Consider the following 25,464-nt stretch of genomic DNA (forward strand, 5'->3'; position numbering starts at 1 on the left):
AATGCAATAACCCACATGGTGATAACGGATGCCCACACATGAATTGCTTCAATTTGCACTAAAGAGTATGAAATCCGAAATAGATTTCACAATAGATCGAGTTCGATCTTGAAACCCATCTCAAATCGCTTCATTGAAAGGAAAATATAGCGGCTGAAATAACTTCAAACTTTAAATTTAGTTATGCACTCATGGGATATATTGTTACAATACTGGAAAAGAGGGAGAATTTAGCTTGGTTTCAGAAAGAGAAAACAGCAGTTTTAATTAAACTGGTTTTTATTTTTCAGGGAGTGACTCTCAAGGACAAAACTGCCGAAAAAGTAACTTTCAAGGACACCCTTTTTTTTCGTAACTCACAAGGACCGGGTAGATGAAAGGTCAAGTATACCCTTGACGTGAAATAAAAAACGGATTGGGTAGATAAAATGTAAGTATACCCCTGACGCGAAATAATTAATGTCCCGTCCCAAACGAAACGACCCGATGTATTTAGTATGAACATTCCTTGGGTATGAACATTCAATGTTCATAGTCCTTTGGGTATGAACATTGATTGGGTATGAACATTCAATGTTTATAGTCATTAATTGGGTATGAACATTCGATGTTCATAGTCCTTTGGGTATGAACATTAATTGGATATGAACATTCAACATTGAATGTTCATAGTCCTTTTGGTATGAACATTCAATGTTTATACATTAATATATTGTATAAGGTACATTCACCTATTTGGATATGAACAATCATTGTTCATACACCAGCAGAAGGTATGAACACTCATTGTTCATAGTAACATAACAGAAATGGTAAAATTGGAAAATATTTATTTTAAATCCAGGCCATTTGTCCTTGAGGGTTATTTTCACGGAAGGGTATAACTGGCATTTAAAAAAAGTAAAAAGGCCGGGCCAACTTATTTTGTCTTTGAGGGTTCCTAATTTTGAAATAAGGGATTTGTGAGTTATTTTTCCTCAAAATTTGTCGTTGTGAGCTACTCACAAAAAACAGTGTCCTCTAGAGTTACTTTTTTCCCAAATTGGTCCTCTGGACTATTTTCTTGTTTAAACAGTAAAAATGGTTTTCTTGGTATAAGAAACTTTGGTGGGACTAGGGAGTTTCAGTGCTTCACACTTTCACTACACGTCTACACGGTTTTACTTTTTTTTGTTTTTATTCCTTATTTCCTTGTGACTTAATCACATATTCATTTCAAAATGACCTTTTTAACCAAAAAATAAGATATGTGATTAATCATGGTACTTGTTACTGTCGGACCCCATATTGTGTTGGGCAGACCCCAAAAACTAAAACACTTATTACAAAAATGTGCCATTGGTCCCAAAAGTTATTTTGTGTTGGGCAGACCACAAACCAAAGTGAATTTGACTTGTTGCAACCTTTTCAGCCCTTCTCTTCTATTCTCTTCTCTTCCACCATCAAAAACCATAAACCCTTAAACTCTTAAACCCTTAAACCCTAACACTAAACACTAATAGAAGAGCCCAACCCCATTTTAGAACATGAAGATGACGAAGAAAATGTAATGCATCATGACCCCATTCAAGAAGAAAATATAGAACAAGTTCCAAGTGACCCCATTCAAGAAGAAAATGTAGAACAAGTTCAAAGTGAAGAAAATAGAGGAATGGATGATGATGCATTTAATAAGAATAAGGTAAATCTAAATTAAACGTAATTATGAATGTAGTAATTATGCATGTAATAATTATGCATGTAGGAATTATTGATGTGTATAGTGATTATACATGTAATAATTATACATGTAGTAATTATGCATGTAATAATTTTGCATGTAGGAATTATTGATGTGTACAGTGATTATACATGTAATAATTATGCATGTAGGAATTATTGATGTGTACAGTGATTATACGTGTAATAATTATGCATGTAGTAATTATACATGCATGTAATAATTATGCATGTAGTAATTAAACGACGCGGCTAGGTCGTTTGTATTTCATACCAAACAGTCTCGTCACACCATCTGGACTGTGTCCAAAACGATGTGGCCATGTCGTTTGGGATTTGAATTTGGAAAAAACGATTTGTCTGTTTTTTTTGCGACTTGAACGGTGTGGCCACACCGCTTTGAAGTTAGTCTAAAAGCGACATGGCCACATGGTTTGGACTAGGTCCCCCAAACGGTGTGGCCATGTCGTTGAGATTTGAACTTGGAAAAAGACTTGTCCGTTTTTGCCACTTGAACGGACGGTGTGGCCATGTCATTTGAGACTAAGTCCAAACGGTGTGGCCACACCGCTCAAGTGGCAAAAAAGACAAGTCTTTTTTCCAAGTTCAAATCTCAAACGACATGGCCACACCGTTTGGGACCTAGTCCAAATGGTGTGGCCATGTCGTTTGTGGCATTTGGTACTTAAGCCAAACATCAATTAACAACTGTTCTTTATTTAGGATTCTTCGGTGCGTTTCGAGAACTCTGGAAACTCGAATGACGTGGATGATGTTCAACCGCTTTCAATTGATACAACAGAAATATTTACTACGGAAGAGGTACATAGTAGGCATTGTTTTCACTTGTTTTTATTTTCTAAATAAAATTATATTAGTTTATTGATTGTTGTTTTCTTTCATATCTTTAGGTATTTCATACACGTAGTGACGTAATTGGTTGGGCAACTGCTCGGGGAAAACAATGTAATGTGGTTGTGGTAATTGGGAAGTCGCAGAATGCTAACGGGAACCGAGTACCAAGGCTGGATTTAGATTGCGAGAGTTCGGCGTATCGCTTCACGCAAAAAAGCAAAGAAAGTTAATAAGAGAAATACGGGAACCATGAAACGTGGATGTCCATTTAAGTTAAGATGTATTTTCCAACGCGGCACTGTCGATAGTTGGAAAATTGTCGTTCTTAATGGTGTTCACAACCATCCATTAGCGAACACCCTTGAAGGACATGCATTTGCTACTCGACTGACTGTTCCACAATTCGAGTTCTTGTCAGAGATGACTCAAAATGGAGTTAAGCCTAAAGAAGTTTTGAAGTCCATCAGACATAGGTTTCCTGATAACCTATCTAACATATATCAAGTCTACAATGCCAGGCACAAGGTGAGGACATTGGATATGAACGGTCGCTCGCAAATGCAGAGATTTCGTGAGTTGTTAGCAGAAAACCATTATTTCGAGGAGGTGAGAGAGGATATGAATACGGATGAGATAACGGGATTGTTATGGGCCCATCCGGACAGTGTTAAAATGGCTCGGACTATTCCAAAAGTATTCATCATAGACGCGACCTACAAAACCAATAAGTATCGGTGGCCTTTTGTACAGTTTGTGGGGGTGACTTCAACCTGGAAGTCTTTCACGGTCTGTCAAGTGTTGCTCCAAATCAAAACAGCGATAGACTATGAGTGGGCTTTAATACGGTTTAACGGTTTCTTTGGGTGAAGAAAGGTCATCCGTGATCGCGGTGTCGGCCGGGGACTTGGCCTTGATGAGTGCTGCTGATATTGTGTTTCCTGACTCGCACAAGCATCTCTGTAGATGGCATATCTCTATGTGCGTCCTTTAGAAATGCAATGATTTTTTTCCCACCACAGAACTAGTAGATAAAGGCCAGTTCTCGTGGAACACTGTAGTGAAATTGAGGACTGAGGATATCTTCAACCGTAGAATTGCTGCTTTGGAAAAACATTATAGGGTTGAGTACTCCAATTTTGTTAGTTATCTGCGAGAGACTTGGTGGCCTTACAAGGATCGATTCGTATGTTGTTGGACAGATCAACACATTCACTTTGGGAGTACAACGACCAATAGAGTCGAAGGGTCTCATGCTCAGGTGAAACGTGTTCTAGGAAACACAAAGAGACATGATTTTCTAAGTATGTTTTACTTGATCCACCCGATTTTAGAGATCCAGCTGTCTGAGATTAGAGGTACGTTCGAGAAGAGTCTGATTGTAACCCAGCACCACCACCGGATTCCTTTATTTCGTGAACTCAGAAACCTGGTCTCAAGAAAATGTTTGGACTTGCTTTATGAAGAACTAGATACCCGTGTAAGCCGTGCTTCTAAAGACTCTGAGTTCATTTGTGGGTGTTATTTGCACACCAGTCATGGATTGTCATGTGCTCACGAAATCATTGAACTTCAAAGCAAGAACGTTCCATATCTTTGAGTGCTATCGATCCCTTTTGGAAAACTCTGTCTGTTTTTCCAAGTGTGTCGGTGGGTGTTGGTCCCGATTGAAGACCTTCGATGGATATGTTTATGAAAAGGTATGAAATGGCTTCTGAAGAAGAGCAGAGGGTTATGGTTAGAAAACTTATGGAGATTGCTGTGCCAGAAACTATATGGCTAGAACCACCTCATGAGGAGGCGAAAACCAAAGGTCTGCCTAAGGGTAGCTGCAAGAGAAAGCTTCCAACTGAGGATGAGAACTCTTCAAAGCCAGATTCATCTGGTTTTGAACATTCCCAACGTGAGCATGAAGAGTGGGTCTCATCGCAACAATCGGAATGTACGCCAAATTCCAAGCCTTCTCATAAAACACCCACACCATCGAAATACGCTACTCCAAACCCACCTGCAGAGAAGTCTTCTCCGAAACCACCTTTGCCACAAAAAAAAACCACACCACGGAATAACTCTTCTCAAAAGTCACCTTTACCACCTAAAACAACCACACCACAAAATAACTCTTCTCAAAAATCACCTTTACCACCTAAAACAACCACACCACGGAATAACTCTTCTAAAAAATCACCTCAAAAGTTAGACATTGGCATCCTAAGGGAGCCGAGACATTACGGTTTGGACATTCCAAAAGAACTGCACAAATATATTGTTAAAGTGGATGACCCTGTGGGTGATGACAATTGCGGGTATAGAGCAATGTGCATTGCACTAGGAAGAAGTCAGGAAGAGTGGTCGTGGATGAGAAATGAGTTGTTACAAGAACTTAATGACAACCTCCCCCTATACTGTACATTGTACACTCACAGTGAGATTAGGTACGTGAAACCTACAATTTCCCATGAATGCGGTTGGGCACCCCTCGTAAGTGGATGAGCATGCCCTTTGGTTGGATATCTATTTGCTTCGAGATTTAATGTCGTCCTCGTACATTTAGGAAGTATGTACTGCCATCTTATTTTGCCACTGAGAACCCAAGCAAATCCTGAGAGAGTAAAGAAAGTGTTGGGTACCGCTTACGTACAGGGATGTCATTTTGTCCATGTTGAACTTGTTGATGATTGTCCGGTTCCAAAACCGATGCGAAGATGGCGTAGAGCTCGACACTTAATTGCAGCTAGTTGGGATACTGCATTACAAGCAAGACAAGCACAATTTACGGCATTGAACATTTCCAATTTAGTATTGGAAGACGAGCACACTAATGATGGGTCCGAAATACCAATAATAGATGTTAACTAGGAATAAGTCTATGTAATTAATGTTCATGTGGTTGGAATTGTAATTTGGTTTTTGATACAATTTTCTTAAATTTGATGGTATTTTTTTGTCGAATTAATTGTATGGATGTATGTATGTTTGTTTGATTTTAGAAAAAATGACTTTTGGCAAAAAGATTTCTCTGTTTTTTTGGCACTTGAACGGTGTGGCCACACTGTTTGGACGTAGTCTCAAACGGTGTGGCCATGTCGTTTGAGACTAAAACTTGGAAAAAAAAACGACTTCGCTGTTTTTTTGCCACTTGAACGGTGTGGCCACACCGTTTGAACTAGGTCCCAAACGGCGTGGCCATGTCGTTTGTAATTAGTCTGAAACGACATGGCCACACCGTTTGGACTAGGCCCCAAACGGTGTGGCCATGTCGTTTGAGATTTGAACTTGGCAAAAAGATTTCTCTGTTTTTTTGGCATTTGAACGGTGTGGCCACACCATTTGGACTTAGTCTCAAACGGTGTGGCCATGTCGTTTGAGACTAAAACTTGGAAAAAAAAATGACTTTGCTGTTTTTTTGCCTCTTGGATGGTGTGGGCACACCGTCCAAGAGGCAAAAAAACAACAAAGTCATTTTTTGGCAAAAAAACAGATGTTGCGTGTTGTTTCGTGTTTTGGCAAAAAAATAAATGTTTCGTGGTTTGGCAATTGATCAATGTTTTATACATGGCATAAGAGAAATGAGAGTGGAGAAAGTGAAGAAGATATTCCAAAAATTTGACAATAACAAAGACGGAGGACTCAACACAAGAAATGTCATATCTGGTAATCTCTGTAAACGGGTTCAATTCAGTGATGAACAAATCACTGCCATCCTTGAAGAAATTTTCAGAACTCTATGAGGAAACTAAACATAAGATTAAGAACTGACAAACAAACCATTCGCATAAATAACCAGTAAATAATTAGAACTTAGTTTAACATAACTAGCAAGAGTAAGTTACATCATTCTCTTCCAACACAAGAGTAAGTTATCTTCCAACACAAGATAAAAAGAGGTAAGCTACAGAATATAAAAGATTGGCTCTATAACACATTTCCAACAAGACTTCCAACAAGACTGCCAATGCTCAACACAGTAAACCCTAAACTAACCAAATTCAACATTGCTAAATCCAATGCTCCTTAACGATATCGTCCGCCAATGAACTTGCACCGGGTCAAATTGTATGCCTCCATGAACTCGTTCCGTGCATTGTCTGGAATCGCAGTCCCACCCAATTGCAGGCCTTGATTGAGCAAACGAGAAATTTCATCAACGACGGGGTGCTGTCAAAATTAAAACGAAAAACTACATTAATATATACATTTACATTTATAAAATACCAAAACAAAACAAAACAAAACAAAACAAAACAAAACAAAACAAAATAAAAAACAAAAAAAACTAACGTTGTAAAGTATTAACTCACCAGATTATGATATGGAAGACTCTGTAGGGAGTAAAGATTAAGATGATCAGGGTTTATCATTCGAATATGACTATTGTTTTCGTACCAACTCATGTATCTACTAACACACTCCCATGGATAAGACGGAATGGGTCCTCGATGTTCAAGTTGTATCAAGTGATTCTGCCATTTACTCCAATAGGAAGACACAACATTAAATTTCACACGTACCCGCGTCCGGAAGTAGTTCGCGTCGAGGTCTTTGGTTTTGGGGGATCTGAAGGTACAAACTGCATATGACCCAACTGATGCACAACCCTCGAAACATTGTACTGCTCGACATTATCAAGAAAGCATATAAATCCCTCGAAAAATGCTATTTCATCCACCGGCCGTATAGCTCGGACTTCAGCATAGGGATACCATTCAACCTATCAAATAGCATATGATCGAGGAAATTAATCATTAACCACATACTAATAATATCAATTAATAAATAAAACTATTTATATACAAAAATGCTTACATCGGTACAAGTCATATTATCAATCATCGCTCGGGTATGCTTCAATGCAGCTGTTGTGCTAGCATAAAAAGACTGAGTAACTAAGTACTTATGAGTACGCGACATGCTCAACTAATATTCATCGTTTGGGAATGGCCTGAACACCGGGAAGTACTCATAAATCCATGCCTAGATTAATATAGACACCCAGTTAATATTGTAATAGATAGATAAAATTGACATTGAAAAGAAAAAAAGAAAAAATAATAATACCTGTAGGAGAGTGAAATAGCCTGAAACACCCTTCACCTTGGCACTTGTGGCAGTCCCAAGACCCCTGTACAAGTAAGCCAGTAAGGCTGCACCCCACACGTAGTCTCTGATCTCGGCAAATTTCATAAGCAGTCTCAGATAACAAACGGGAACTGCAGTTCCAGACGTGTCGATGAAGGCGGTACATCCAAAGAAAAACAACAAATAAGCTCTCACAGCAAACCGCAACTCTTTTTGGGTTGACGCTTTCTTCACAACAACCCCATTTTCATCCCGTAAATCTTCATCCGTCACCTTCCCAGCAAACTGCTTCATCAAGAAATCCATCCTAACTTTGGAAGTGAACTTATTGGATTTCATCTCCGCATCTATCTTGTCCATGGGTATGCCAAGACCTCGGTGGAGGAGTCTTTTTGTCTGTTCCAGGGTCAAATCAGTGTCCCCAGTCACTACTTTGCCTCTAATCGGAACTCCTAAGAGTTGGGAAACATCGTCCAACGTGATTGTCATCTCACTCCACGGCATATGAAACGTGTTGGTCTCTGGATGCCACCTCTCCACAAACGCAGAGACCAACACAGGATCCTGATGCCTATATACACCTAAGACCAGAGCACATAAGCCGGTCCTTTGAAGCTCCACATGAAAATTAGAACAGTCTGAACACTCTCCGACGATATCCCATTGTACCAACTTGTTTAGGTGCCCATGACACTTCAACACCCCTCGCTCCGCCTAAAACAACAAAAACTTAGTATTAATGTATACACAAGGTTTCGTAATACAAAATTTAAATACTAATAGACAATATATAATAATATTACCTGCCCTTCCCAAATATCGTGAGCCACGTGCACCACATAGTCATATAACAGATGTGACACACGAGGGCCACCTCCATAAACACCTCTCTGGAACTCCAAGTCATTGTTGAACTTTCTCACAATATTCACTGGAGGTACAGGTATAGGGACTTCAAGGACTTCCTCGTCATCATCATCCTCCTCCTCCTCATCCTCCGCGTCCTCCTCTTCTGCATCATCAACACCCTCTTCGTCATCTTCTTCACTATCATCTTCTTCACCATCATCTACAGCTACACTCTTCCCACGATCCATATTTACATCATCTACATCTACATCTATATCTTCATCTAAATCTAAATCTACATCTACATCTACATCACTCAGAACTGTCTGCTTTCTTCTCTTTTGATTTCCTAACTCTACACCACTTACTACATTACTGGGATCATCCGCTTTCCGATCTCCTCTACGAACTGATGCCGAGGTGGTTGTTGCCCTTTCTCTCTTTTTCTCAGGCTCCTCACGACCCGAACTACTACTCCCCCCACCTAACAACTTCTTAGCACCCGTGAAAACACTTTTTGCTACATTCTTCACATTCACATTCTTTGTTCGAGGCATTGCTACAAAATAAATAGGAGTTAAAAATAAGACATTCAACTAATTCAAATTGTTTATTAACAAGCAAATTCACAACTTCTAATACTAACAAGCAAATGCACAACTTCTAATACTAAGACATTCAACTTGTAAGTGTTTATTAACTTTGGAGTTCACTAACTAAAGTCTAAAACATGCATATCCATAGCTTCCTCTAATTCTATGGCCAAACATAGTCTACAAATACTGAAGCCTTCTCTTTTAATTTTACTTGTTTGCTTCATCACCAACAATTAACAAAGAAAGTTTGATGTGGTAGACTGGTAGTTCTTTTGAGAAAGTAGTCCAAACTTGCAACTTCTCCATTATATTAACACCCCCTTGGTGCCCCACAAACAACATCTCCTTTTCATTCTAAACACACTCAGCAGAGAAAGAGAGAGAAAATGGTTGTGATCACAGAAGAAATGAGAGCCAAGACTGACCTTTGCTTTGGAGATGAGGAAGGAAAAGAGAGAAGCAAGTTCTTGCTCAAGGAAGTGGGACTGCCCACTAGCCTCCTTCCATTGAGAGACATACTAGAATATGGTTACATGGAAGATAATCGGCTTTGTATGTCTAAAGCAAAAGAATAAAATAGAACACAAGTTTGAGAAGATTGGAAGACAGCCATATATGGTACGATCACTGCCTATGTTGATAAGTATAAGATCGAAATTGGTGGTGTGTCAAGATAAAGGAGATGTTAATCTGGGTTAGTTTGAATGAAATGTCTATCGACAATCCTGTCGATGGAAGGATTGCTTTCAAGGGATTGGCCGGTCTTTACCGGACTTATCCATTTTCAGCATTCGACAACCCTGAAGTCAAGATACAACTCGAGTATAAGTTACCACCCAAGATAATTGACAATGTCGAGGTAGCCGAGGAAGTAAAGGAAGCTATGGTAGCCAAGGAAGTGGGATCCCATAGTAGCCAAGGAAGTGAAGGAACCCATGGCAGTGATCAAGAAAGTAGAGGAACTCATAGTGGCCAAGGAAGTGATAAACTTGTAAGTGTTTATCAGTAAATTGCTTAGTTAACAAGGAACAAGAGAAGATAGGAGATGTCGAATGGAATGGTTAGAAAAAGGAGGTATGAAAGCCAATATCAAGTTTACAACGCCACTATTAAACAAAAATATTTTGTGAAATGTAAAACTTACAGGAGTCAAAATCAAAATTGGACATATATACATTCTAACTTATGGACTAGAAGAACAAGCTCTATAAAGTTTTGTGTTTGACAAAATCATGAGAAACAATAATAACAATCATATAAATGAGTGAACATAATCAAATTTAAAGTCAACAACAAAGCCTCAACTTTCTTCTCCGTTTAGGAAGTCAGCATAGTGTAACAAACCATACCACAAACCAGAAGTTATTGTACAGCAACTTCCTATTAAGTTACAATATAATCAAATCTCAGTTTTCTAATAGTAGGAAGGTGAGAGACGCAACCCCATAGTCTACATTTTCAACTACAGATAATATGCTCTAAAATCTAAATCGCTACTTTTTTTTTCCAGTTTCCAGCCAAATGGTCCACGTAACAACATATAACTGTACTCAACAATCATCCGCATCGGTGGTTCAATCAAGCAAGGTAGTAAAACACTCTAAGAACCTCACTGATATTAAGTTATAACCTACAACTAAAGTTCCTCCAAGAAGCATAGCTCTTCTTAGCATAGTCTACTATCTTAATATCTTATAAGTCCTAGCAGTAGAGAAAAACACAAACAAACGGGCACGCATATAACCAAAAATTACTGGAACAAATTGAACATATCCAAACATGTGAAACTTAAGAGCAGTTTTCAAACAAGTAGCTGCCAAGTTACAGATTATTAAAAGACATGATAACAGTTGACTCATCGCTACTGGAATCAGACCAAAACTCAGTAGAAACCTTCCTTCTCAACTCAACTCTCTCATCATCATCATCATCTATAAACCTAGTAGATTCCGAACAAGGTTCAATCCAGCTCGGATTATCATAACTAACAAACAACCCTCCAGACTCATCAACAGTCTCACCAACTATAGTCTTCCAGTAACGGTTCTTGCAAAAATATATCTAATAGGTGTGAACTACGGTATTGTTTTTTGACTTGTATGAACCAACCAAATACAATGTACAATGTATAAACAAACACCTCGAACACTCAAACTACAATGTATGAACAAACTACAATGTATGAAAAAACTCACTTTGAAATTGGTATTGATAGAAGAGCTTGGGATCGAGATCGAGATCGAGCAGTAATTGAAACCACCAATTGATTTGAAAGCACTAATTGATCGAGATCGAGCAGTGATCGAGATCGAGCAGTAATTGAAAGATAGCTAATTGGTGGGTTTGATCAGCTAATTGGTGGGTTTGATTAGTAATTGAAACTCACTAATGGTGGGTTTGATCGAGATCGAGTAGTAATTAAAACAGAAATCGCGAGTTTGATTTTATGGGTTTGATTTTGGTGAGAGAAATTTGATTTTGGTGAGAGAAATCGTGAAGAGGGTTTGAAGGATAATGGTGGTAGCCGGTTTTCCGGTTTCTTGGATATTTGGTTGGGGTGGTCGAGTCCAAATTGTGCCCAACACAATGGGCAGACCCCGGCCCAACTCGGGGTCTACCCAACACAAATTGGAGTCTGGCAGTAACAGGACCCTTAATCATTTGGGATTTTTTTCACAAATATATGTGATTAATCCTTATTTAAATTAAATATAATGTATTATGTATAATATTTAATCCGCGCTCGAGATTACAAAGCTTCCCAACTTGGGCGCTCTCACGATTCCGCTCCCGCTCCCACCCCATGATCTGGTGACTAAAGTCATGCCAAGAGCAACTAATACTATTAACCTCACGTTAATTTTTTTTTTAAAAAAATACTATTAACCTCACTAGAGCCACTCAGTTGTGACTTGTGAACCAAAATAGTATGTTGGTAATGTGACTGAATATAAGAGAAAGGTTGCAATTAATATATCTAAATAAAACTCATGGCAAATTACTTGATTATTGGCAATGGATCACTGTTTCTGAAGGAAAACTGGTAGGTTATTGGACACATGGAATTTATTTAAACGATTTTGGCTATTGTTATCATACAACTTAGAGCTGTATATTGCATTATTGCATTATGATCAATATATAAAGCGACCATCAATACTCAAACATAAGTTATGAATGTGATCACCAAATTCTCGACAACCGCCGGTTATTAGTTAAGAATTTGAGATATTTGGGCTCGCAATTTATCGTTCACCTGCACAACCCAAACCAATTGATTGCATCTTTGTTGACTAGATTTTAGATTTTGGCCTCAATTCTCTAACCGTGGATGCTATTATCCCCTCGAAACCAAAACAAATTTGGCAGAAGCATAATATATTATGGTAAGATTGTAAGAGTTCTTGAGAGGAGAACGGCAGTAATTGGATGCGTATACTCGGAACATGCCAAAAAAATTCTACTTGCTATCCCAATGTTTGGACTTGGACAAAGCTTTAAATGTGGGGTCCTACTTCTCATTCCGTATACTCCCGATATTCAAATAATTTGGCAGCAGCAGTAATCTCAAATTCCCTCTATATAAACGCATGCCCATTAACACCTCTTATCCATCAATGCAAGCCTCCCCAAGCTGGCAAGCTTATACAATATATTTGCAAGAAATCCTGAAACCTCATCATGGATTCACCATCTGTTAATGTGCCTAGATGGACCCCTTCTCCAAGCCCAACAAGATCACCACCTAGGGTGAAAAATGATGATCTAGAGCTGAATAGCTTCAACTCACAAGCAGCACATAACATACCCTCTCAAAATCAAACATCATTCCCATTTAGTAGTTTCACTTCACCTCCTCTTCCTCACTACCGTACTCAAACTCAACCTGAAAGTATTCCAGACGCACCATCTTTTCAGATTGGCAATAAAATTAACAGTCCTATTGGGTCTGAGACAGTTAGTCTCATGAATACAAGACAAGCAAATTATATACAATATGATGCAGGTGGACTGCGTTCGCAAAGTGATAGTGTGCACTTGACATGGGAGGATCTATGTGTGACAGTTTCAGCTGGAAAAAATGGAAGTCGTTCAATTCTTGAAGGGCTCACCGGGTATGCGCAACCCGGTGAGGTCTTGGCTATAATGGGTCCTTCTGGTTGCGGAAAATCGACACTTCTTGATGCCTTGGCAGGTAATAGCTTTTACATTTACAGCACTTTACGACTTACGAGTTCATGGCAACGAATATCCTGCATTTGTAATATTACACCACACATTTTATCTCATCTTTTGTATCTTTTAAAAGTTTTAATGAAAGCTAATTTTAAAAACACTTACTGATTGCAGGGAGATTAGATTCAAAAACAAGGCAATCAGGTCAGATCCTTGTAAATGGCCATAGACAAGGACTAACTTTTGGGACTTCGGTGAGGAAATTATTATTGTCTTTTTTTCTTTCTAGTGTAGCTTTAACTTTTATGCAGCAAAATATATGGCCTAATTGCCAAGTCAACCACGTTCACAAGAAGCTTGCACAAGGCAACAGCAACCAGTTCTCATTCAAATTATCGGAAAAAAAAACAGTTCTTATCCAGTTTAATTAAGAGTGATCTTGGACATACCCATAAAAACATTTCGGTATCCTAATTTTGAAATAAATAAATAAAATTGTTTAAGACACATTTAGGTTCCTAAATTACCCTTTCTTTTATTAAGTATATCAAAGACAAAACAAAAGTGTTTATCCTTCCAGCAAACACAAACCCTTCGCACTTATTTCCCTTTTTTTCTGTCATTTTTTTTCTCTTTTATGAAAGGAATTAGAAAGAGATAAAATTGTAGAATTTAGTGTTTCTCCTCCTCTCACTCATCAGCCATTAATGTATTTTTTCCTCATTGCAGCTCCTTGCTGTCTTTCTCATTTTCCGCTTTAGAAATTTTCAATTTAATATATTTCTACTAAACTCCTTTAACCCTTCTACAATGATGAAGAAGAAATAATTGCAATAAGAAAAAAAAAAAATCAAATTTGAAGCAATTTCTAGAAAAGGAAAAAAACAATTTGTTTTTTGGGCATTCTTTTACATTTATTAGAAGTTCTCTTATTGTGTAGTGTGTTGTAGTAACACAAAGATTCTTCAAGGTCCATAGTATTATTTTCAATTTTTTTTATTTGTTGTTTCCTTTTGGAATGAGTCTATGGTGTTTTTGTTTTTTCTCTTTCTTTATCTCTATTGGAAATATCTCAAATTAATTTGGAAGATATTATTGGATTGAAGCGGTTATTGGGGTATGGCAAAAACTGAGTTAATTATGGGGTACGGGAGTATTTTTATGGGTATGTCCAAGATCACTAATAGTAGCCAAAAAAAAAAAAAAACGGTTAACATTAAAAAAAAAAAAAAAAAAAAACAGGTGTCGCAAAATTAAGAAGAGGCAGCGAAAACAGCTTATTCGGCTAACTTGCTACACATATAAGAAAAGTAGGACTGGTTAGAGATATTGGATTTAGAACAAATCAACTGGTCCAGATACAATAAATGTTAAAATTATTGATTTAGGCCCCATTTGGCATTACTCTGTTCTTTAATTTAACTAGAAATCATACAGCATGTGTCCCAAAAACAAACAAAACTTCCCGGCAAAAACAAACAAAAGTTCAGAAATGAGCAGAGAAAACACAAAATAGACGGACCGATAGACAGGTCAAACTTTTTTGAACTGATTTTTTTTTGCTTTACACATGTCAAAAAAAATGAGTAGGAGGAGAACCGATAGACAACGCAAATGGCTAACTCACTCACGCTTATTTATAAGTAGTAGAGATTTGATAGCTTAAACCTAGTCGTACAATACACATGGCATACTTCAAGCGTGTAAGGTGTATGTGTCCAAAGAATTGAAAGGGGTTAAAAAATTATTGAAATTTACAACATCTAGCCACGACAATTTAGATGTCGTGAGTTTAAAACTAGGGAATGAGCACAGGTGAGTAAAGTCCAAATCAAAGAGAAAAGCGGTTTCTTGTTCCAGCAATGCCATTGGACCTTAGTTTGATTATATTTGGCCAGAACATGTATAGTATAAGTGCATAGACACTATAATTGCCATATCAACAATTTAAATCAGTTTCTGTTCCACTAACTTATTACAGTCATATTCAAAAAAATTGAACCATTTATACAATATATAAATGTATAATATTCGCTATTGATGTCAATCTGTCATTGTTTTTTATTTATTATTGTTGGATTTTTTTTTTCACCAGGCTTATGTGACTCAAGATGATACGCTAATGACAACATTAACAGTAAGGGAAGCTGTTTACTACTCAGCTCTACTGCAACTGCCTGATTCCATGTCAAGATCAGAGAAGAGAAAAAGAGCAGATACTACAATAAAGGAAATGGGATTACAAGATGCAACGAACACAAGAATAGGTGGATGGGGAAATAAAGGAATTAGTGGGGGACAAAAGAGAAGAGTCAGTATTTGCATAGAGATGTTAACGCGACCGAAACTTCTGTTTTTAGATGAGCCTACAAGTGGATTGGATAGTGCTGCTTCATATCATGTCATGAAAAGAATTGTAGGTCTTGCTGAACAAGATGGAAGAACTGTAATAGCATCAATCCATCAACCTAGTAGTGAAGTCTTTGAGCTCTTTCACAATCTTTGTTTGTTCTCATCTGGTAAAACAGTATACTTTGGTCCAGCTGCTGCAGCAGAGGAGGTGATTCTTTTAGGCCAACTTACACACTTACTTTAGTTTCATATTAATTGGATATGTTTTTACAAATACAACTTCTTGTTCAAATTTGTGTAGTTTTTCTCATTGAATGGTTTCCCATGCCCAACTATGAGGAATCCATCAGATCACTACCTTAGAACCATCAACAAAGATTTTGATCAAGTAAGAATTCATTTCATTTAAGACATTGCACAATCTTCTGTCTTGGATTATTTGCTATATTTACTTGAAAGTTGAAACTTAACTTTCTTGAATTATTTCAGGACATTGAACAGGGCTATGGCAGGTTGATAGCCACTGAGGAAGCAATCAACGCACTTGTGAATTCATACAAGTCATCTCAAATTTGCCAACAAGTTGGTAAAAAAATAGCAGAGATACATAAGAAGGTAGTATGTAAGGCACATATATGCTATTGCAATTTCTAGTGAACATCTGACACCTAATGTATGGAAGCAAGTGACGAACTAATTAATGTTTTTAAAATGTAGGGAGGGGGATTATTGGAGAAGGGCAGCCAAGCAAGCTTCATTGCCCAGTCTATGGTTCTTACGGGAAGGTCCTTTGTGAATATGTATCGTGATCTAGGCTACTATTGGCTACGCTTTGCAATCTACATTGCTCTATGTCTATGTGTGGGAACTATCTTTTATGATATTGGTCATTCTTATGGCTCAATTCAGGTATCCTTTTCGCTGTAAAATGAACCAAATTATATGGAATAGTAGATTTTTTTTTCTTAGTGTTCAGAGTAAGGTGCAGTATCTCAAAATCATAACCATTTCTAAATTTCCAGGCTAGAGGATCAATGCTTGTGTTTGTAGCCTCGTTCTTGACTTTTATGGCGATTGGGGGATTCCCTTCTTTCGTAGAGGACATGAAGGTATTAGACTTGAGACATATCATGTATATAAATATTATAAGAAGCCAATCAAACCTATAATATACCTGCTCAGGGACCTCCCATTTGGGTGATCCATGGGGGCAAGAACACTATGCGCTCCTTGTTTTGTAAACTCACTGAATGTTTAGCAACCTTGATCTTCTATGAAATTAGCTTCTTCCCCAAGTTGGAGTCAGCTTTCTGTAAATCAAATTTCCCTTACATATGTCCCATCTTTGTTGCATCCACCATGGAATTTGAGAACCTCCAAAGGCATGTATAGCTGACGCAGTTTAAAACTAATTACAAACTTCTAAACATGTTGATATAAAATATTATACCTGGCGGTTGGTATGATCAAATACTTATGTACAAAAGTTCTTATGTGGCATTTTTCTCTGTTGAAATCAGATCTTCGGACACGAAAGATTAAATGGACACTATGGCGTTGCTGCTTTCGTCTTTGGCAATACATTTTCTTCTATTCCCTACTTGCTCCTAATTTCTATAGCTCCTGGAGCTATAGCTTATTTCCTTGTTGGCCTTCAAAGGGGAATCGATCATTTTGTGTACTTTGCTCTAGTACTACTCGCATGTATGATGTTGGTTGAGAGCTTAATGATGATCGTTGCAAGCATCGTACCAGACTTCCTCATGGGTATTATTACAGGAGCTGGAATTCAAGGCGTTATGATGTTAAATGGGGGATTTTTTCGATTGCCAAATGACCTCCCCAATCCATTTTGGAAATACCCAATGTACTACATTGCATTCCATAAATACGCGAATCAAGGATTCTACAAGAATGAGTTTGAAGGTCAAACTTTTCCTAGCAACCAAATAGGAGGGGCTTCTACCATCAGTGGTCAAGAAATTTTGAGAGATGTGTGGCAAATGCAAATGGGCTACTCTAAATGGGTTGATCTTTCTGTTTTGTTAGGGATGGTGGTGCTATATAGGCTTATGTTTTTGGGCATTATAAAGACTACTGAAAAGGTTAAGCCAATCATTAGAGGTTTTCTGTCAAATCCAAGCAAGCAAAGAAAAACAATTATGGAGAATCCCTCGTCTACGCCAGTACATGAATGAAGTGGTCTGTAGTTTCTCTGGCTATTATGTACGCCATAGTACAAAATATCAAGATATGGGTATTCATCGATACTCAATTTCTCGATATGTATCGTAGATATATCCTCTTCTTTGGGGATATTTGACATTGTTTCACATGCAAATATTATAGATACATCCAAAATATCGACAAATATCATAGATATTGTGGATATTTCTTTATATATCATGATACATTATTTATATTTATTTAAAATATAATGGTATATATTAAATAAAATTGTTACATACACAAAATATTGCCAAATATCTCCAAATATCACAAAATATCTCCAAATATCCCCAATATCGTCGAAATATTGCCGATATTTACAGTTGTATATATCTCGGAACATATCGTGATATTTATATATCTTTATATGAAATCTTGATAGATATCGACAAATATCGTGATATTTTGTACTATGATGTACGCAGCTTAAAAGCTTCAACCATGGTTGAAATAAATAAGCTCCTAGCTAGTCTATATCTATATCTTAATATTAAAGCTCCCACAAGGGGTATTTTTTGAGCTCTATTAAAATTCCACATCATCTCCTATTAAAACGGAAATTTATTTTCTATTTAAAAAACGGGAATATTTTTTTACAACGGGAATTCCTCTCCTATTATAACGGAAATTCTTTTCCTATTAAAATAAATTCTAGCACTTCTAATTAATGTTGGAATCATTCTCCTATTAAAATGGGAATTCCTCCCCTATTAAAAAGGAAAAATCTAGCATATATAATTAAAATGGGAATTATTCTCCTATTAAAACATGATATCTCTCCCAATTGAAAAAATAGGTTTTTAAAACTTAATTAAAACTTTATTTAAAACAATTTGTTAGAAAATTAAAACGGGTTAACGACTAAAATGGTAGTCCCAATTTTCTAAAAAAAATCTAAATGTTTTCAAAAGAGTCGGTGCATATGCATGGACTTACAAGCTAGTCTTAATATTAAAACTCCCACAAGGGATATTTTTTTAGCTCTATTAAAATTCCACGTCATCTCCTATTAAGACGAGAATTTCTCTCCTATTTGAAAAACGGAAATTTCTCTTCTATTATAACGAGAATTCTTTTCCTATTAAAACAAATTCTAACACTTTTAATTAAAACGGGAATCCTTCTCCTAATAAAATGATAATTTCTCCCCTATTGAAAATTAAGCGAAAATCTATCGTATTTAATTAAAATGGTAATCATTCTCCTATTAAAACAGAATATCTCTCCCAATTGAAAAAACGGGTTTTTAAAACTTAATTTAAAACAATTTGTTAGAAAATTAAAACGGGTATTTTTCTAGCGCTCTTAAAATTCCACGTCATCAACTGTTATTAAAACGAGAATTCCTCTCCTACTATAATGGAATTCCTCCCCTATTGAAAAAGAAAATTTTAACACTTCTAATTAAAACGAAAATTCTTCTCCTATTAAAAACGGGAATTACACTTTTAAATTAAAACAGGCGGGATCTCTCTCCCAATTAAAAAACAGGTTTTTAAAACTTAATTAAAATAATTTGTTGAGAAATTAAAATGGGTTTTTAAGACTTAATTAAAACAATTTGTTATGAAATTAGAACGAGTTAGTGATGAAAACATGAACCACAATTTGTTAATATATATACATTTAAAAGGTATGTTTCTTAATACCAGGAAGCAAGACAATTGGTGTTGCTGCGATTCTTTTTAATTTTGGATGTATCTTCCTATATAGATGAATAGTAGCAGTACATTAGTATTATAAAAATGGGTTTTAATGTATTTATTATTGTGAAGTAAGAAATATACCTTTTCTGTTAGATCACTTGGTGTTGATATAGCTGTAACACATTTCTCTGTACTTGCTTCCTGGTATTAAGAAACAAAATTATTAGAATTTGATATTATGAATTGAATTTTAAATGTATAGAATTACATATATATGTATTTTTAATTGTACATTTTCTATAAACTCTTCCATTTGTGATTCCTTTGCTATTGATTGTATAGTCTGCTGCAATACCTGAAAATTTGTTTGGAAGTAGTAGTATGTAAATTTATAAAATTGAAATATTACTTTAACTTTAAGTATATTTACTTCTTCATTGGTGTTCATGGTAGAGACGTACAAAATATTGTACGTTTTTCTGCTATAGTTGTTGTTATTTGCAGATTCTTTAATGCGAAAGCAATATTCTTTTCCAACTATACTCTGTAAAATCTAATTGACCACTTCGTTTCCATTGTCCTGTTACAAATTTGAAAGTTAACAATATATAATCGTAAAAATTGTAGATTTCTCATTTGCCATTATACCTTATCTTCTATGGCATCAATTTCTTTTTCAGTATGCTTGATCATTACTTCTGCAGTCTTCCCAAATGCTACTGTGCTTGCATAATTTAAGTCATCTAAGATTTCAAAGTTTAATTTGTATCTGTGCATTCCATATTAAAGAAAAACATGTAAGATTGCATATCCCTTATATGATATATTTGTAAAAATTGTCTTATAGGATATCCTTTATTGATACCTGAGCTTAGATTCTGAATGGTTTTTGCACTTTTTGCACCAATATCTCGAATTGATTTTTTCAAGCTTATTTTTACAACTTGGGCAACCTTTATAGTAACATGCATGGCATTCTTTCATTATTGAAAACTTTCGAAACCTTTGATTTTGCACATGTGTGATTTATCCTGTTATAGAACAATAAATTTAAGATAAACTCAGATAACAAAGATGTATATTTTTTTTTAAAAATTAAGCTAGGGTTAGGCAGACCCCCACCTGTATTGATTCAACCGTTTCGTACATATATTTGTCCACTTACATCCTCATTTACAATACATTGTAGTCTATGATCTAGTGGAGGGACAAACTGTACAACAAAGATGTATATTAACATTAGTTGTTACCTCATTTTCTTGAAATAATATGTCAGCTAAACTTTGGTATTCTTCTGTTGTGTTGCTTACCTGCTGCTTGCTGGTGTCTTGTTCGTTTTCAAGTGCATCTGTTTTGATTTGCTGTGCTCTGCATATTTTTTTTTTTGAAATAAAAATATATGTTAAAATGGAGGAACAAACATAAATTAATAATTGACTGAAAAGTAGTTGTATGTTACCTTTCCAAATAAGATGCAACTTCAGGAATATTCTTATTTATATATACCTTGGTAGCAAATGTCGACTGGAGATAATCACCTGTAATCATAAAGTAATATTTTTATTTATTTACAATATTTATATAATTATTTGAATCTGGATGAGAAAGAGATATGTACCTCTAAAATTTTGGAATGATGTTGATGTAACAATTAAGACATAATTTTTATGGGGTGATCTAATGAAATCAGCTGGAATTTGGTCCATGGTGTTACCCCATAAAGTTATTCTCATGGTAGATTTGCTGCAGTTAAAAAGTAGGATAAAATACTATTATTGACTTATTTAAATATATAAATTTTGTAACATGTTTCTTACATACCTTGTATCAGCAAGTATAATGTCTCGTCTTTGTCTTTCACTGCTGGATTTGGTAACTAACGTTTCAATTTCCTTGACTTTTATAAGCACACCTATCACATCTGTTGCATGTAAAAGACTATTGAGTATACATGCACACCATACGTTAGTAAGCATGAAAATTTCCAATGAATGTATTACCTATCAAAACAATGTTATTTTTTTTTTTTGAATGAATATTTGTGAAGGATGTGAAGAAGAAAAGGTCCTTTGGAATTTCAACGTCCTGATTGCTTGCTAATTTCAGTATTTTTTTATCATCAAATTCAAGCTTGAACTCATGTGCTGCAATACGGAATTTTTCTTACGGCTCTTTCACTTTGAAGTTTTCAATGATTAGGACATTGTCATCTTGAATGAATTTTTCAAACTTCTTTGTTAATTTTAATGAATATGTAGCTTGAATTTCATGACCCTGTACAATTAATAATATATAAGTGAATAATTTATAATAATATATGGTGAACAATTTATAATAATATATATGGGTTAAATAAATATTTAAATAAAACTTGTTCATCCATTAGTAAAACGTTGTTGCTTTTAAGTGCATGATCATTGAAGAATAGGTCATTCCACTTTCTGGTAACTCTAACTTGAATTTTCCATGGAGTATCTGCTTTGTTGATCGTTTTCAATGAATGATATTCAATTGTCATAATCTTAACCTATAACCAATTTCATAAAAGTAAGAATAAATAACATAAAATAAGAAAATAATTTAATTTTTAAAAACTAATCAAATACCTTTAAAATTTATCTTGGAAAGGAGAAAAGGTCGATGGAAAATTTTCAGGTTTTCTTGATGTGTTATATATTGTCCTAATAGTAGTTTGTTTGTTTAAGAAACTCAATTACTAGTAAACTTCTATTGAATTTAGAATTGTATTTGTGTTAGGTCTCTTTTTAATGATAACTTCGTTAGATTTGGTATCTTTTTTGGTAATAGTAGTTTGTTTGTTTAAGTAAGTTTTGAATTTGGAATTGTATTTATGTTAGGTCTCTTTTTAATGATAGATTTGAGTTGTAATTAGGACATGGGTCGATGTACAAAAGGTGGTTCATCTTTGTAAGGGAAAAGAGTACTTGTCATCGCGCCTAGTTTTGTGGGAAGAAGTTCATTTGCTTCCCTTGTAATGGCTGCCCAGTTATTGATAAATAAACCCAAGGCAAAGCCATCACATGCTTTATGAAGCATGCACACACCAACTGCAATCCCTCCGCAATCAAACAGGTTAACTTGAATGGATAATAATGCCATTGGACCCATTCCATAGAAGTTATCTTTTGGAAGTAATAGGTCGGGCAGCTCCTCCTGTGAAGGAAAATGGCTGAGAAGATGGGAGAGCTGACCATTTATTCGAGCTTCGAAGAAGTTAACACCCTCGTCATTGCAGTTGATAAATCTATTATCATTTATCCTACCCCCTAACTGGTAAAAGTGAGTTAAGATCTCAAATAATGATTTCGTTAAACGGTCACATCGTTTATCATTATGGGTTTGTATTACTTTGTCGTCGCTGGCAGAGTAGAACAAAATGAGAGGCATATATATTGGAGCAGCATATTGATCCATGAGGGAGAGTTTGAAGCTTCTAAGGTGAGAAGGTGTCGGAGAGACTGGTTTGACGATTTCTTTGCAGACAACCTTAGCGCTATGACAGGGATCTTCTCCTAAGGTCAGTGGAAGGACCGACAAAATAATTCGCTGTCGTAAACGTGGGAGCTGTGGACGTCCATAAAACCTAGTTGCAAGACAATGTTGGAAGCTATCTATATTTTTGCTTGTTGTTCCCTTGTATTTTGGTTGCTCTTTTGTTTTTTTTTCTCGGGCTATCCTTTGCTATTTTCTGGTTTGTGGGTGGGGGTCGTTCTACGGTGTAAGAGTTTCTGTGTCTGGGTCTGGTCCTAGTTACTAATTCCTGACTAATTCCTTAGGTGTTGATGCACTATTTTTAGACATATATCAATTCAATACTTTTTATGGATAAAAAAAAGAACAGAAAAAATAATTTTGCAAAACATCTTTTAGTTTTTCTGCCGTAAGTATATTACAGTTCAACCTCCTCAATACCAAAACACACACAATGTAGTGCTCCATGATAGCTTCCTTATATATCTAAGTTTCTAATAATGTTATTCTCAATTCTTGTTACTACTGAATGACTTCTCTCACATTAGCCTGTGAGGGATAACGTGTTCGAAAGCTAGGGGATAGGTGCCCAGATTTGTTGTGTGTTAACACACGATTTGGAACAAATCTTTAGTGGATTCCGGGTATTTTGACTGTTTCTTTTGCTACTTCCTGGTCTTCTTTTGTCAAGATTTTTGTCTGTGTAAGCACAGGCTGGTCTTCTTTTTAAGCTTAAAGTCGGTCATGTTCTTGTTATGTTTTTGGCAAGTCAAATCAAAATTCTATGAAGAATCCATTTTTATTTTTCTGATCCTACAATGCTTCCTAATCTGCAATCTTGAACTCTCCATCTAGAACTTTTTCATTTGGTGACGAAAAGTGTTTCTAAATTCCATTGTTTGATGTGTCATTTTTATCATATTTGTAACTATCTCTATTATGAAGGGTACTAACTACTCAACATAAGAATCTGAACCACCAATGAAGCAAGATAAGGTTGTTTCTTAACACTGATGTGAAAAAGCAGGAAATAGCCTACACAAAGGTATGTATTCATAGAAAGGTATGTGAGTTGAGATAAACTTTATATTTCTATAGCATTTGTACTGGTGAAAGTCATATTGATGCTTAATATTTATGCAGACATATATCTTTAAGAATGAATTTAAAGTGAACCAAATTAAAGAAATTGATTAAAATAAATTACATATTATTAAATCCCAAAAAAATGAAATTTTCTTCAGAGTAAAGTACGTGAATAGAGAAGATTTTGTAAATGAGATTGGTCTTGTGGTGATTAAAGACTGAAAAGTCATACAATATATTAGAATAATTGTAACGAAAATCAAAAGTGGGAACTAAAAAAAAGGTAGACATTAAAAAGGGACTACCATAAAAAAAAAAACCAAACTGGATAACTTAATCACTTTTCCATAAACTTTGGAAGTGCTTAAAATTCAACTAATATATGTGAAGGTCTTGCTCCTACTTATGCATCAAGTCATGTGGGATTGTCAGTCCCCTCATGCAGGTCCTTTTCACCTTCCTACGGTTAAATGTATATATGGTTCAGTACTCCTATGAAAAGACTCCTTCCACCGAAAGAGGTATAATCATGATGCTTTCTCATCTCATCTCATATGATATTTCGAATCGATTGCTGAAACTGTCATTCCTATGTATTGTTTTTGACTGTCAATACTTCCATCAATACCCTCACATTCATATAAATTTCACTCATATGATAACATATAAAGCTATTCGAGTTAGAGTTTGTGTTTGGTAATTCACCCTCATAGATGTATTGTCGTTGTACCTTGGAAGGAAGACGATGTGTATCCTGTTGCACCATAGCGTTATCCCTGATGGGCGAAATCTTCTCTGCAGTGCCTCGCACGTCTTGATAACATTTTTTTTTTCGGAATTATACTTCTAACAGTGGGAAATTTAGTCTAGAAGATGTTGCAAGTGAAAAAGAATCAGTGTTGTCTAAGCAAAAAAGGCAGTGTTCTGGAGAAAAGATTTTTCCCTTCTGGGATAATATCTAGGTACAATCAGACGTCGTTCCTTCGTTTTCACTGGTGAGCTACAAAACAATAGCTCTCTGAGGGTGCAGCCCCAAGTATAGAATTTCTAATTAATGGGCATACGTTCCTCTGTTATGAATAAAATGTAAAGGAAATGCGAGAAACAAACTCGATGAAATATTATCAATTGAAAGTAATTAAATATCAATGAATAAATGTGGCGGTAAATGAATAAAAGGGGTCTTTGGAGAATCGGCAATGAAATGGGTCACATTTGGCTTAAACGGGTAAAAGACGGTCAAAGCCTATCGTTTTTGGGAAATTTTGTTTTGCTCTATTTTCTCTCGAACCTAAGTGCGGCTTCATCATAAGCTCTCGCAGTTTGCTTCACCAATTTGTATCAAATGTACCTAACCAAACTCTAGCTGCTTTGTGTGGATCTCTTAT

At 35.9% G+C, this 25,464-nt stretch overlaps 3 protein-coding genes across 4 annotated transcripts; 1 reads left to right on the plus strand and 2 right to left on the minus strand.

The window, feature by feature from the left end:
- Nucleotides 1–6,253: 6,253 nt before the first annotated feature.
- On the minus strand, nucleotides 6,254–8,359 carry LOC147518696 (protein MAINTENANCE OF MERISTEMS-like). Its single transcript, XM_086594800.1, has 4 exons — nucleotides 7,630–8,359; nucleotides 7,378–7,545; nucleotides 6,873–7,282; nucleotides 6,254–6,729 (listed from the first exon to the last, which is right to left on the minus strand). Exons 1-2 carry the CDS (start codon nucleotides 8,152–8,154, stop codon nucleotides 7,489–7,491), a joined length of 582 nt encoding a protein of 193 aa, XP_086450926.1. The 5' UTR covers nucleotides 8,155–8,359; the 3' UTR covers nucleotides 6,254–6,729; nucleotides 6,873–7,282; nucleotides 7,378–7,488.
- Nucleotides 8,360–8,426: 67 nt separating this feature from the next.
- LOC147518697 (uncharacterized) lies at nucleotides 8,427–11,501 on the minus strand. Its single transcript, XM_086593983.1, has 2 exons — nucleotides 11,291–11,501; nucleotides 8,427–9,058 (listed from the first exon to the last, which is right to left on the minus strand). Exon 2 carries the CDS (start codon nucleotides 9,054–9,056, stop codon nucleotides 8,427–8,429), a length of 630 nt encoding a protein of 209 aa, XP_086450109.1. The 5' UTR covers nucleotides 9,057–9,058; nucleotides 11,291–11,501.
- Nucleotides 11,502–12,710: 1,209 nt separating this feature from the next.
- On the plus strand, nucleotides 12,711–18,102 carry LOC147518698 (ABC transporter G family member 1-like). Of its 2 annotated transcripts, XM_086594801.1 has the most exons (8): nucleotides 12,711–13,290; nucleotides 13,446–13,525; nucleotides 15,367–15,831; nucleotides 15,925–16,011; nucleotides 16,113–16,238; nucleotides 16,341–16,532; nucleotides 16,646–16,732; nucleotides 17,144–18,102. In XM_086594801.1, the coding sequence occupies exons 1-8, from the start codon at nucleotides 12,777–12,779 to the stop codon at nucleotides 17,819–17,821; spliced, it is 2,229 nt and encodes a 742-aa protein (XP_086450927.1). In that variant the 5' UTR covers nucleotides 12,711–12,776; the 3' UTR covers nucleotides 17,822–18,102. The 2 variants fall into 2 exon arrangements, with proteins under 2 accessions (XP_086450927.1, XP_086450928.1); XM_086594802.1 differs by lacking the exon at nucleotides 16,646–16,732.
- The last annotated feature ends 7,362 nt before the right edge of the window (nucleotides 18,103–25,464 follow it).

This window comes from Coptis chinensis, chromosome 2 (genome assembly GCF_015680905.1).
Source record: "Coptis chinensis isolate HL-2020 chromosome 2, ASM1568090v1, whole genome shotgun sequence".
Classification (NCBI taxonomy): domain Eukaryota; kingdom Viridiplantae; phylum Streptophyta; class Magnoliopsida; order Ranunculales; family Ranunculaceae; genus Coptis; species Coptis chinensis.

Coding starts and splice junctions, on each gene's coding strand:
- LOC147518697 (XM_086593983.1), bottom strand. CDS start 9,056: ATGCCTCGAACAAAGAATGTGAATGTGAAGAATGTAGCAAAAAGTGTT.
- LOC147518698 (XM_086594801.1), top strand. CDS start 12,777: ATGGATTCACCATCTGTTAATGTGCCTAGATGGACCCCTTCTCCAAGC. Junction 13,291..13,445: donor ACTTCTTGATGCCTTGGCAG/GTAATAGCTTTT, acceptor TACTGATTGCAG/GGAGATTAGATTCAAAAACA. Junction 15,832..15,924: donor CAGCTGCTGCAGCAGAGGAG/GTGATTCTTTTA, acceptor AAATTTGTGTAG/TTTTTCTCATTGAATGGTTT.
- LOC147518696 (XM_086594800.1), bottom strand. CDS start 8,154: ATGCCGTGGAGTGAGATGACAATCACGTTGGACGATGTTTCCCAACTC. Junction 7,546..7,629: donor GCTATTTCACTCTCCTACAG/GTATTATTATTT, acceptor ATATTAATCTAG/GCATGGATTTATGAGTACTT.